The sequence below is a fragment of the Misgurnus anguillicaudatus genome, chromosome 8 (assembly GCF_027580225.2).
Source record: "Misgurnus anguillicaudatus chromosome 8, ASM2758022v2, whole genome shotgun sequence".
Taxonomy (NCBI): domain Eukaryota; kingdom Metazoa; phylum Chordata; class Actinopteri; order Cypriniformes; family Cobitidae; genus Misgurnus; species Misgurnus anguillicaudatus.
The window spans coordinates 9,432,117-9,444,284 of NC_073344.2; the positions used below are offsets into that span (position 1 = coordinate 9,432,117).

At 36.8% G+C, this 12,168-nt stretch overlaps 2 protein-coding genes across 5 annotated transcripts; both read right to left on the bottom strand.

Annotated features, from left to right (window-relative positions):
• Positions 1-3,810: 3,810 nt before the first annotated feature.
• akr1a1b (aldo-keto reductase family 1, member A1b (aldehyde reductase)) lies at positions 3,811-8,536 on the bottom strand. Of its 4 annotated transcripts, none has more exons than XM_055212333.2 (9): positions 8,482-8,536; positions 7,621-7,716; positions 7,338-7,457; positions 5,813-5,964; positions 5,314-5,509; positions 5,024-5,223; positions 4,870-4,942; positions 4,676-4,762; positions 3,811-3,967 (listed from the first exon to the last, which is right to left on the bottom strand). In XM_055212333.2, exons 2-9 carry the CDS (start codon positions 7,705-7,707, stop codon positions 3,902-3,904), a joined length of 981 nt encoding a protein of 326 aa, XP_055068308.1. In that variant the 5' UTR covers positions 7,708-7,716; positions 8,482-8,536; the 3' UTR covers positions 3,811-3,901. The 4 variants fall into 4 exon arrangements, with proteins under 4 accessions (XP_055068308.1, XP_055068307.1, XP_055068305.2 ...); XM_055212332.2 differs by having other exon boundaries at positions 8,394-8,510; XM_055212330.2 differs by lacking the exon at positions 8,482-8,536 and adding an exon at positions 8,228-8,296.
• Positions 8,537-9,142: 606 nt separating this feature from the next.
• prpf38a (pre-mRNA processing factor 38A) lies at positions 9,143-12,165 on the bottom strand. Its single transcript, XM_073870268.1, has 10 exons — positions 11,948-12,165; positions 11,453-11,614; positions 11,252-11,371; positions 11,067-11,152; positions 10,821-10,931; positions 10,610-10,716; positions 10,437-10,463; positions 10,240-10,343; positions 9,568-9,616; positions 9,143-9,454 (listed from the first exon to the last, which is right to left on the bottom strand). Exons 1-10 carry the CDS (start codon positions 12,075-12,077, stop codon positions 9,409-9,411), a joined length of 942 nt encoding a protein of 313 aa, XP_073726369.1. The 5' UTR covers positions 12,078-12,165; the 3' UTR covers positions 9,143-9,408.
• Between the last annotated feature and the right edge of the window lie 3 nt (positions 12,166-12,168).

Below are 12,168 nucleotides of genomic sequence, written 5' to 3' on the forward strand. Positions count from 1 at the left end.
TTCTCTGCAAGCATGTGAACAAATAGGTCCTTTAAATTTGGCTCCCCTTGTGATGTCAGAAGGGGATAATACCTCCTCTTAATTTGCACTATCCAACCACGGCACTGCCATTTAGTGCAGAGATCAGTTAATTTGCATTTTAAAGGACACACCCAAAAACGGCACATTTTTGCTCACACAAAGTGGAAATTTTAACATGCTATAATAAATTATCTATATGAGATTTTGAGCTACTTTATATGTACTCTGGGGACACTAAAAATCTATTTTACATTTTTAAAGCGTAACTAAACCCCTGGTCAGAGCCTGACTCCACCCACTGGCAATATTTGAAAAATGCAAGAAAAGTGGGCAGATCCCAACGGAGATAGAGGGGACGAACTAAGCTCGTACCAAGTGTGTGGTGAGATCGTAATAAGGGCGTGGTGAGCTTGAACCTGCTTACGTCACGAGTTATTTTTTGGACCCAACATCTAATAGGAAAATTCAACTGCAGTACCCACCGTTCAACCTGAAGAGGGCAGCACTCAGACGTTTTAACACCATGGGCCCTATTTTAACGATCTAAGCGCATTGTCTAAAGCGCACAACGTAACGTCTAAATGGGCGTGTCCGAATCCACTTTTGCTAATTTAACGACGGGAAAAATGGTTTTTGCGCCGAACGCATGGTCGAAAAGGGTAGGTCCTATTGTAATGGGAGTATTTTGGACGTAACGTGCAGTAACCCAATGAGAGACTCAGCTCTCATCCCCTTTAAAAGCAAGTTGCGCTGGCGCCATGTCTAATCCCCACCCAGACGACGGACTCCGTAAACTGAAAAACCAAGCGGAGGTAGAAGATCCCCAGTTCAAGATTAATGCCAAACAATTGTGTTGTTTTTCACTTGTATTGAAATTGTTATTTTTTTCATTAAAACATTCTTTTAGTCATGGAAGTAAAAAAGCAGGCTTTTAATTGATTTAATTGTATGGCTATCAAACATCAACAAAACATAATTTACAAGTATCTAAGATAAGGTTTGTACTCTAAAAATACTTTATTTGTAACAAACAGGAGATAAAGAATTTACAAACGGCTCTCCCCACGTTTCAGCACTTTGGACAGCGGTTTTTTAGCAAAGAGTTTTTTTAAGCATTACTTAAAAATGTTTCTCATCTCACCATATCCACAGGTAAAGAGTCATCATATACAATAAATCTGTGAGGTATAACATTAAAAAAAAATCATTTAAAAACAGACGCATTTGTTCAAAGCAAAGCATTTACAGTGGGGCAAAAAAGTATTTAGTCAGCTACCAATTGTTCAAGTTCTCACACTTAAAAAGATGAGAGAGGCCTGTAATTTTTGTCAAAGGTACACGTCACACTCTAAAAAATATTTAACCCAGGGCTGGGCAACTACAGGACAGAACACATCTCTGGGCCAAAACGACCCAAAAAATGGGCCGCTCCAACCCAACTGCCGGGCTATTGTTAATCAACCATGTTGAAACAACCCAATAGTTGGGCCAAAACAACCCATTACTTGGGTCACTCCAACCCAGAAATGTGCTCCGTCCTATAGTTACCCAACCCTGGGTTAAAAACAACCCCGTATTTTTTAGTGTGCAACTATGAGAGACAAAATGAGAAAAAAATCCAGAAAATCATATTGTCTGATTTTTTAAGAATTTATTTGTAAATTATGGTGAAAAATAAGTATTTGGTCAATAACAAAAGTTTATGTCAATACTTTGTTATATACCCTTTGTTGGCAATGACAGAGATCAAACGTTTTCTGTAAGTCTCCACAAGGTTTTTACATATTGTTGCTGGTAGTTTGGCCCATTCCTCCATGCAGATCTCCTCTAGAGCAGTGATGTTTTGGGGCTGTCGCTGGGCAACACGGAATTTCAACTCCCTCCAAAGATTTTCTATGGGGTTGAGATCTGGAGACTGGCTAGGCCACTCCAGGACCTTGAAATTATTCTTACGAAACCACTCCTTCTTTGCCCGGGCGGTATGTTTGGGATCACTGCCATACTGAAAGATCCAGCCACGTTTCATCTTCAATGCCCTTGCTGACGAAAGGAGGTTTTGAGTCAAAATCTCACGATACATGGCCCCATTCATTCCTCTTTAACTCGGATCAGTTGTCCTGGTCCCTTTGCAAAAAAACAGACCCAAAGCATGAGGTTTCCACCCCCATGCTTCACAGTAGGTATGGTGTTCTTTGAATGCAACTCAGCATCTTTCTCCTCCAAACACAAGAAGTTGAGTTTCTACCTAAAAGTTATGTTTTGGTTTCATCTGACCATATGACATTCTCCCACTCTTCTTCTGGATCATCCAAATGCTCTCTAGCAAACTTCAGACGGGTCCGAACATGTACTGGCTTAAGCAGGTGGACACATCTGGCACTGCAGGAATTGAGTCCCTGGCTGCATAGTGTGTTACTGATGGTAGCCTTTGTTACTTTGGTCCCAGCTCTCTGCAGGTCATTCACTAGGTTCCCCCATGTGGTTCTGGGATTTTTGCTCACCATTCTGGTGATATTTTTTACCCTACGGGATGAGATCTTGCGTGGAGCCCCAGATCGAGGGACATTATCAGTGTTCTTGTATGTCTTTCATTTTCTAATAATTGCTCTCACAGTTGATTTCTTCACACCAAGCTGCTTACCTATTGCAGATTCAGTCTTCCCAGCCTGGTGCAGGTCTACAATTTTGTTTCTGGTGTCCTTTGACAGCTCTTTGGTCTTGGCCATAGTTGAGTTTGCATTCTGACTGTTTTAGGTTGTGGACAGGTGTCTTTTATACTGCTAACAAGTTCAAACAGGTGCCATTAATACAGGTAACAAGTGGAGGACAGAGGATCCTCTTAAAGAAGAAGTTACAGGTCTGTGAGAGAAAGAAATCTTGCTTTTTTGTTATTGACCAAATACTTATTTTCCACCATAAATCGCAAACAAATTCTCAAAAAATCAGACAATGTGATTTTCTGGATTTTTTTCCTCATTTTGTCTCTCATAGTTGAAGTGTACCTATGATGAAAATTACAGGCCTCTCTCATTTTTTTAAGTGGGAGAACTTGCACAATTGGTGGTTGACTAAATACTTTTTTGCCCCACTGTATTTACTTACCAGGCTGCAGGTGAAGCAGCTCTTTGCGCCTTCTAACGTCTTATAATTAGTCCTCATTTATGTCCAAGAGACTCAATAATAATCTTTTACATTCAATCCTTTAATCTTTCATATTTAAAAGCATTTTTGTGCTGCTGCGCATTCATGTACTTTGTGATAAGCAAACCCGCGTTGTCCTCCCGTTTATAGGCGCATTTTACTAATGCGCTCTTTAAATAACATAAAACACATTGCGCCATTGACTTTAGACTTTAGACCAGGTTTTTGTTGGTCAATGGCGTAGTCTATTTTAGTTGCCTCAAAATAGCAACGCGCCAACAATGCGCCTGAACACACCTCTTTTCAGACCAGAACGCCCATGGGCGCAAAAGGGGGCGCAAATGCATTTGCTATTTAAACAACGCAACGCTAAACGTGAAAATTAGGGTGGAAACTAGCGAAAGACACTTGTGTCACGCATTGCGCTGCATTGCGCCGGGTGTAAGATAGAGCCCCATATATTATAGTATTGAAACACTTTATATCCAAATGTCAAAAAACTTACTAAAATCAATAAACAGCACTAATAAAGCATCATTCTTATTGATCATTAACTAAAAAAAGTTGGTTTAGGGTTTAGTTACTCTTTAAAAAGTCTTGTAAAATGTCCCCTTTATACATGCCAGGCAAATAGAAACAGTACACAAATTAATACGTAACAAAACATTTATTGTTTACAAGTATACAGATAAGTAAATGAGCATACTTTCCAAGGCACAGAATCCTGCTTAAGTGTATATTAATATGGGTCATTAAAAGGGTAGTGAGGATGTCCTGCATCCCGGGGTACAGACTTTCCATCAACCTGCAAGTAAACAAAAATAACAATAAAAAAAAATCAAAATACTTTTGGATTGGATTTATACAGCTAAAATTTGTATGAGCACACTTTATGAAACACAGCTCAGTCCGCACTGAAAAACAGCATATTACTTAATTTTTTATTATAAGTACCCATGTGTTATTGTACTTTACTTTTTTGTTGATTACAGTTTCTGTTGTTAACTCTTTCCTCACCATTGACGAGTTTTTACGATAATCTGTAAATCCGCTATTATCCACTAGATGGATTTTACCCAATTTATAAAAAAACTGAAGCAAAAATGAATTTAATTAATTTTAAACTCGGTGTATGTTTTAATAATTGTTCTGAATCTGACTTCTAACAAAATCACAAAAATGAAGATAGGATGAAACGTCCCCCCCCCCTTTTTATTTGATTAAAATTAGAGGGTCTGTTCTTTTATTTGATATTTGTATGTTAATATATTTATAGAAGAAAATTGTCCTGGAAGGCATTTTGTGAAACATATATGAAAAATCACAAAAAAATGCTGACGGGCAACTTTTTTAAAAAGGCTGATGGGAAATGAGTTAATCAGGGGCATAGATTTGATTTTTTTTTAAAACATAAATTCATAAAATGTACATTCAATAAGCACACAATGCTTATTGAAGTGCACTAGGGCACATTGAATATGCCATGTGTTGCATGTTGTGTAACCAGACTTACTGTAATGGTAGGCACAATGTAACGCCAACCTCTATTCAATGCCGTCACTTGGCTCATTTCCTCAGGTTCAAGACTGAAATCAAACAGCTGTAAATGATCAGAGTAAATACACATTATCATTATTGCTTAAATACATACTCAATTTCATTAAGTGAATATGATAGAAAATAAAGAGAAAGTCAACATTCAAAAACCTGGATATTCTCTTTGATCCGAGACTCTGTGATGCTCTTTGGGATAGTCACTACTCCTCGCTGAGTTTGCCACCTGCCAAATGATCAATGGACAAACACTATGTAGTAAAGATTACAGCAATAACATGTCCATCTATAGTGCCACCACACTCACCTGATGATAATCTGAGCAGGACTCTTGTTGTACTTTTTGGCTAGTGTAGCAATGACTGGCTCTGCCAACAGGACAGGCTCCTCTGGATGCTTCCAGGCTCGGTCAGGAGATCCTAATGGACTGTATGCAGTCATCACCAAACCCCGGTCACGGCAATGAGCTAGCAGTTCAACCTGTGCAAGGTATGGGTGACACTCCACCTGTAAAACAAAGGTGATTGAAATGATTATACCAAAATGGCCCTGATTTGTAATCAATCCAAATATCACCAAAAGCACTTTTTGTCTGACCTGTAAAACAGACGGTTTGATGTTCGCAACTGATAAGATGTCGTCAATCTGTCTGCTGTTGAAGTTTGAGAGCCCAATGGCCCTGACAAGACCCTTTCCAACAAGCTTTTCCATAGCAGCCCATGTAAGCTTGTAGTCTGTGTCATCATACAGTATGGTTCCATCCTCCTTTCTGGGGAAAGAGTTATCACCTCGTCTGCAAGAAATAAGTAGATAAAGGACTTGACTGGTATCTAAGGCAAAAAATAATATTTGACTTGTTTTTGTCAAAGTACAGGTCACACTGAGTAAACCATGCACTAGACAGGCTCTTATCGACTCCTGAACCCTTATTAAATTATCTAATGAAATCGGTTTTCATTTTCACTTTAAAGAAATACAGCATACACACATATTTACAGGAAATGACATATACACTTTATTAATTGTGTGCTATATACAGGCTGGGTGGTCATATTAGAGCAAAGCTATGTGTAAAGTACACTGTGGAAAAACTCACTGGAAGGCATATGGCCAGTGGATAAGGTAAAGGTCCAGGTACTCCAGCTTTAATTCTTTCAAGGTCTTTAACAGAGATGGCTCCACATCATCTGGGTGGTGTTTTGTGTTCCAAAGTTTGGACGTCACAAATACATCCTCTCGTCTTATGGCCTGAAAGTGGACATAAGCTAAAGTGAACAGTGTAAAAGTGCTAAGGTTAGCACAGTCCAGTTTATCCCACCTATGGATGCTATGATCATAATAGTGCAGAATGCATCTTTCTCCATTGGCAGCTTTCAAAATAGCTTTGTATCCTAACAAAATTGGGCGATTCTCACGAAATCCAGTGTCCATTCTCACAAAATACGTGTCCAGCATCAGAATAAAAAAAAACTTGAAGCCAATTTTTGCACATATAAGATTAAGGTCTGGACTTACTATAACCATTATTTTTAGAGGATTTAAAAAACATTTCATAAAGAATTATTTAGATTTTTTAGATTATCATGATAAAAAATTATCATTACCGCAACATGATATTACATTAAATATATGCATCAAAAACTCATGTTTCGGTAATGAGAACTAAAAAGTTGTCTAGGTACTATGACAAACAAAATTTACATTTTTATTTGGAGAGAAAAAATAAGAACTGCTAACCAGGTAGCCATCTTGAGTGTCACAGTCAATTATGTCGTTTCCAACCATTTTTTTTGTGTGAAAATGTTAGTTCCCTGAGGGCTTAAACAATGATTGAAAATTGTTGCGGAGGATGAGAACAATTTTCACATTTATATTCCTTATTATTGGCTCATTTACCAATGATCACCAAATACCACATGTTTCTTTACTGTAAATGTTTATAGTTTAACATGCATGGAAGCTTTTTATTTTTTCTATTTTTTAATTATAAATATTTCAATGACAAAGAACCAAAATCCAGTCATGGACATGTTGCGGTAATGAAAATGTTCCCCTTAAAGGGATACTTCATCAAAAAATGAAAATTCTGTCATCATTTACTCGCTCTCATGTTGTTACAAACCTGTATGAATTTCTTTATTCTGATGATCACAAAGAAAGATATTTTGAGAAATGTTTGAATCCAAACTGTGGACCCCATTCACTTCCAGAATAGGAAAAAAAGAATACTATGGAAGTGAATGGGGTCTACGAATGGTTTGATTACAAACATTTCTCAAAATATCTTTTTATTCATACAGGTTTGCAACAACATGAGAGCGAGCAAATGATGACAGAGTTTTCATTTTTGGGTGAACTATCCCTTTAAATGTGGAAATAACAACAAAATTGGTTTGTATGATGTCATTTGAAATCATGTGCAAAATAGTACATGAAGAGATGTTTGTAACTGTATGTTTCTTATTTTGACACTCTTACTTTGTATTTACTTTTTTTTTCAAAATGTTTCATGACACCTCATAAGTCTAATTTCGTGAGAATCACCCAATTGAGACAGTTCACTATATTTTTTTGAAAGCTCCTCAAAGCATGTGCCAACCAAGCTACTTGTTTTTACTTACTTTGTCAGGCCCCAGCATTTCCTGAAAAGCTTCACCAATCTCCGGCTCATTTGCATAAATGGGAGCACAGTCAATATGCCTATACCCAGATTGCAATGCCCAAATCACAGCCTGTTTTACCTGGAATTGATTGAACATTGTAATTCATAGAAAGCACAATAATGTATTTTTAAGTTGAATAATTATTAAAGTAAAAAAATTTTAAGAACGGCTTATCCCGGTATAGTCTCTAACTAACATCAATACAGTCATCCTAAAGACATCACACACTAAATAAACCCACCTTTCCAGGTTCACTCTTCCACGTCCCAAGTCCCACAAGGGGCATCTTCCTTCCAGTGTGGAGGACAGCAAAGTCATTGGTACTCATCCTGTGTGCCTTCAGAGACAAAATATTATTGAAAGTTTTCCTGGCTAATAGTTTGGACGGAAAAAAAATGCAACAGCCTACAACAGGATATTAAATAGTTGCTCCCTGTACCAGTAAAAAATTCAATCTCTACACACTTACAGAAATGTTGCAGAAGCTGTAATGTGAAGAATCATAATGATAGGAAGTTAAACCTCCTGACTTGTCAGGTGACTTCCACACATTAGCTCCAACAGGATACACATATTGTAAAAACAACATGCAGTGCAGTTTTTGGGCAGCCCTTTTAATGGACATGTCCTTTGGAAAACTAGACTATATAACATAATCTTTAAATGACGAAAATGTGGTTTAAGCAAACAGCCTGTGCAGTTTAATATAATAAGTTAGAGAGCTCGTGCTAGTTCAACTTCCATTTATCACTGGCACATTCCCAAACCTTACTTTATGCCAGCAAGAGTCAAATCAGTACAGATCAAAATGCCAGTTAGCACAATAAATTTTACGTTAAACGACGTACCAGTCTTCGACAGTGAAACTTATACGAATGAACAAGACGCAGAGCTTGTTGGCAATGCTGCATTTCTCCCTATGCAAACAGTTCAAATCAGTGTCATGTGTCGCGATATTAAAAAGATTTTCTTGTTACGGAAAATGTTTTTGTTTTAATTTGTTCCGCTACTTACTGTGTATTAACAATATATTAAATTGTCTTCAGTACAGTACTATCCTGAGTACTTATAAATTATATATTTTTAGAAAATGTTCACTTACTTCCTGTTCGCTGTGCTCTCAAATTACACGTCAAAATAAAAGTCTCCATGACCGCCCATGTATTAACGGTTAAATTTGTGTTTCTCGGTATATTTTCATTTGGCCTAATCACCTAACCTGTCAATTTTTTATGACGAAACGTGAAACACGTTCTTCTTATATTTATCATCCAGGTGGATGCTGCACAGTGGTGGTGGTTGAGGAGATTCCCCCATTCATATGTAAAGCGCTTTGAGTACTGAGAAAAGCGCTATATAAGTGTAAGGTATTATTTTTATTATTATTTAGGAGTGGTTTCTACTTTCCAGAAAGGGTTTAAATTAATCCAGGAGTAGGCCCTATTTATATTAGGACATTTAAGTGGTTTTAACAAAACCTTGCAAAAAACAAAACAATACTGGTGTGCATCTTGAGACAAAACAATGACACTGATATATTCTAAGATATAAAGACGTGCAAGCTGTTTCAGTTAAGGCAGCTCAAACAAGCATTTTAGTCTTGGACTAGCCCTGTCTGGGAAACCGTCCCATTGTATGTCCAGTAAGTTTTTATAGAAAATGCTGAAGATTAAAATTCAGAGACTGAAATAATACACACTGAAAAAAATTACTTGATGACAGCTTCATTATTGTCTTTACAATAGGTTACATGCACCCACTGGTAAAATTACTACAAATGTTTATTTTACACAGTACAATTAAATTCAGTATGAAACAGTGAAATAAACTTACAAACAGATGAATAAAAAATGATAAACAAAAAATGAATTCAAATTCTGGCTGTAAAAATCAATTAAAAGATGCAAAACGCAAAAACCTATTATGAATAAATTGGGCAAGGTTGATTTACACATAATATTGCGCTTTTAATAACAAAAATTGACTTGCTTTTTCCAAACATTTCAGACCACAAAAACATAAAAACTGTTTATTCTTTTTCTCTTCGGCGACTCTTATGACTCTTCTTAGACCGGCTGTAACAAAGACAAACACAGCATAAAACATGAGAAAAAGCAAGACTGAAACAAATTAGGCATTTTAAAGACACAAAATAAGCATTTCTATTTTCAGTTCATAACGGTCATACCTTTCTGGGGACTTGGAGTGACTGCGATGCCGATGGCTTCTGTGGTGACCTGTATAAAAATATTATTTATTAAGTATCATCTTATGACCAAATGCAATTACATCAACCTGATGTCTAACACCACAATATTTAAATAAAGAGATTTAGTGTAGAGAATTGATTTGTTTTCAATTAATAATGATGTAACAAATAAAAATACATTTCAGCCTATTTGTCACACAAATGCTATTTTAACGTTTCAGAAATATTTTAAATATAGACGGTTTCAGCAGTAACAACATAAACAAGCGTCTGTTGCGGTCCGCGCGTAACTTCCGGTAAACTCCGCTAATAATAAATAACAATAAAGTACTTTAAACGTAGTTTATTTATATAACAAGCAAAAAAAACAACAAATAGATTACCTAGGAAACCAAAACATTTGTTATTTTCGACGAGACATTTGTTCAAGAGATCAGTTTAGCAACTAGTCAGACCATTAAAAAAACGAAACCGGAAGTAAAGTTCGGATCCAGACGTGTATCACGTGTGTCCGATGAAACTCTATACTTTTTTAATACATTTTGGATGAATTACTTCTACACAAAATTGTATTACATTTCAGTAGATCTGCAATTGTAAACATATACATTACTGTTGCATGAAATTGACTTTTATTCAGCTTGGCTGTACCTGGAGATTTAGAACGATGTCTTCTGTCCCTGGATCTGCTGCGATGTCTACGGGGACTTTTGCTGCGGTGGCGATCCCGATCTCGTTCACGTCTAGGTGATGGGCTAAATGATCACAGAATAAAAAAAAGTTAACTATTATTTTAGATAAAGTATAAAACTCAAACATTTGAATTGTATGTAACATATTGTTCATACCTTCTTCTTTTGGGGGATCTGCTCCTTCTGGGTGTGACAAAAAAAATAAAAAAATCATATTTGAATCTGATATGTCATGATAGATAATATAAACTTAAAATGTAACTACTTAAAATGTAAACTGTTATTTAACATATCTGGATTCAGTGTATTTTCCACACAATTTTACTGACCTTCTAGGTGACCGGCTTCGTCTGTAGCGTGGAGATGGGGATCTGCGTGGTCGGTCCACATCTCTGTAACTCCTTCTGTGTGGCTCTGGAGTCTGTACTCTTTCCTGCTACAGTATCCAATAAATAACATACTACAATTAACCACTGATTTCTTATGTGTGTAGTTTTTGTATGGATGGATGGATTGTCATCAATGGGAGTTAACTTTTACCTTCTCTTCTTCCTCGTCCTCATCCTCACTGGTCTCCACCTCATCCAGGTCTTCCTCTAGGGCACTAATGCGAGTATCCAGCAGTTCAGCTTCCTCTAAAACTTGCCTCTTCTGTAACAATTAAAACAAACACAATAGCACATTATTTTCTCTCATATTAACTGTACTCTTTACTAACTTACTATGAAATACACGCAGACCTCCAATGAACAAAACAATCAGAACACTAAATTAAGTCCAACCAACCTGAAGTCTGGGAAGGATGATGTCACACATTCGCTCTGCATGAAGGAGCTCATCTATGAACTCATCTACATGCATCAACTCAAACTCTTGAGTAAAGAAAAAGCATTGTTAGCAAATACGATGTCATGTATTCAACAAAATATCGAATATTGAGATGTGTGCAATGCATCAAATAAAGTGCTCACCCCCATTTCTATTCTGGGTTTTGATTTTTCTGTAGTCGTTGTATAATGGTTCTAAATACTTGTAGCAATCCACTGAGGTGCCAGTCAGGCGCATATACATTGCTCCAAGCAAACGAACATACTTGAAAAAATAGTAAGTTCAGTAATGTAAAGCCCAATCCAATATGTAAATAACAAACTGCAGGAATAAGCTGAACACGAACTTAAAATCCTCGTTTTTGATGAACTCCACAATAATGTCCTTTTCAGGCTGGATCTGGAGCATTTTCAGGGTCAGACAAATGAATGGGGTGGGCTTGATGTTTCCTCCATACACCCCACCAACAAACTTCAATTCCATAGCCTTGTCCACAACCAGCTCGGCTAAAGGTGGCACAGGGGTAAATAAAAAATAAGTCGACCAGTGACTGATATAAATTCCTCAAATACATTCAGATGCATCTGGTAAAATACTGGCAACATTATAGTTCAAAGTTTGGTCACACAAAATATGATATATGACGTCACATTGCCTAATCTGCAAAGTAAACACTAAAGAACACAAAATTAGCCAAATATTATGCAAAAATAAGGTAAACCTTAACTTGCTTACCTAGTTATATTGTAAACATAGCGAAAAGCTATTATTGTTTCCTGTAGTAACGTTAGATGGTAAACTAAAGGCACAATAAACTAACATCTTCATGTTTCACTCACCTGTAAGTCCAAAACATTCCTCTTTCCAGTACTTGGACTCATAAATACGCGTCCTTATAATCTTCTCGACAAGATACTGAGGATTTGTGCCGTGTATACTGTTCGCATCTTTAACTGTTCTGTTTGCCATTATTTAGAAAATATTATAAACGAATGAACGGAGCGCTAATGTGCCATCGAGAAACACAGCTATGACTTCCGGGGGAACGCGCGTCACCTCC

What these genes read in the sequence shown, in the direction of transcription:
- akr1a1b (XM_073870267.1), bottom strand. Translation starts at nt 8,004, where the DNA reads ATGTCCATTAAAAGGGCTGCCCAAAAACTGCACTGCATGTTGTTTTTA. An exon ending in AAATGCTGGGGCCTGACAAA is followed by an intron (nt 5,965 to 7,337) that starts GTAAGTAAAAAC and finishes GTCCACTTTCAG; the next exon opens with GCCATAAGACGAGAGGATGT. An exon ending in ACATTGTGCCTACCATTACA is followed by an intron (nt 3,968 to 4,675) that starts GTAAGTCTGGTT and finishes GTTTACTTGCAG; the next exon opens with GTTGATGGAAAGTCTGTACC.
- prpf38a (XM_073870268.1), bottom strand. Translation starts at nt 12,077, where the DNA reads ATGGCAAACAGAACAGTTAAAGATGCGAACAGTATACACGGCACAAAT. An exon ending in CGAAGCCGGTCACCTAGAAG is followed by an intron (nt 10,464 to 10,609) that starts GTCAGTAAAATT and finishes TGTCACACCCAG; the next exon opens with AAGGAGCAGATCCCCCAAAA. An exon ending in CACTCCAAGTCCCCAGAAAG is followed by an intron (nt 9,455 to 9,567) that starts GTATGACCGTTA and finishes TCTTTGTTACAG; the next exon opens with CCGGTCTAAGAAGAGTCATA.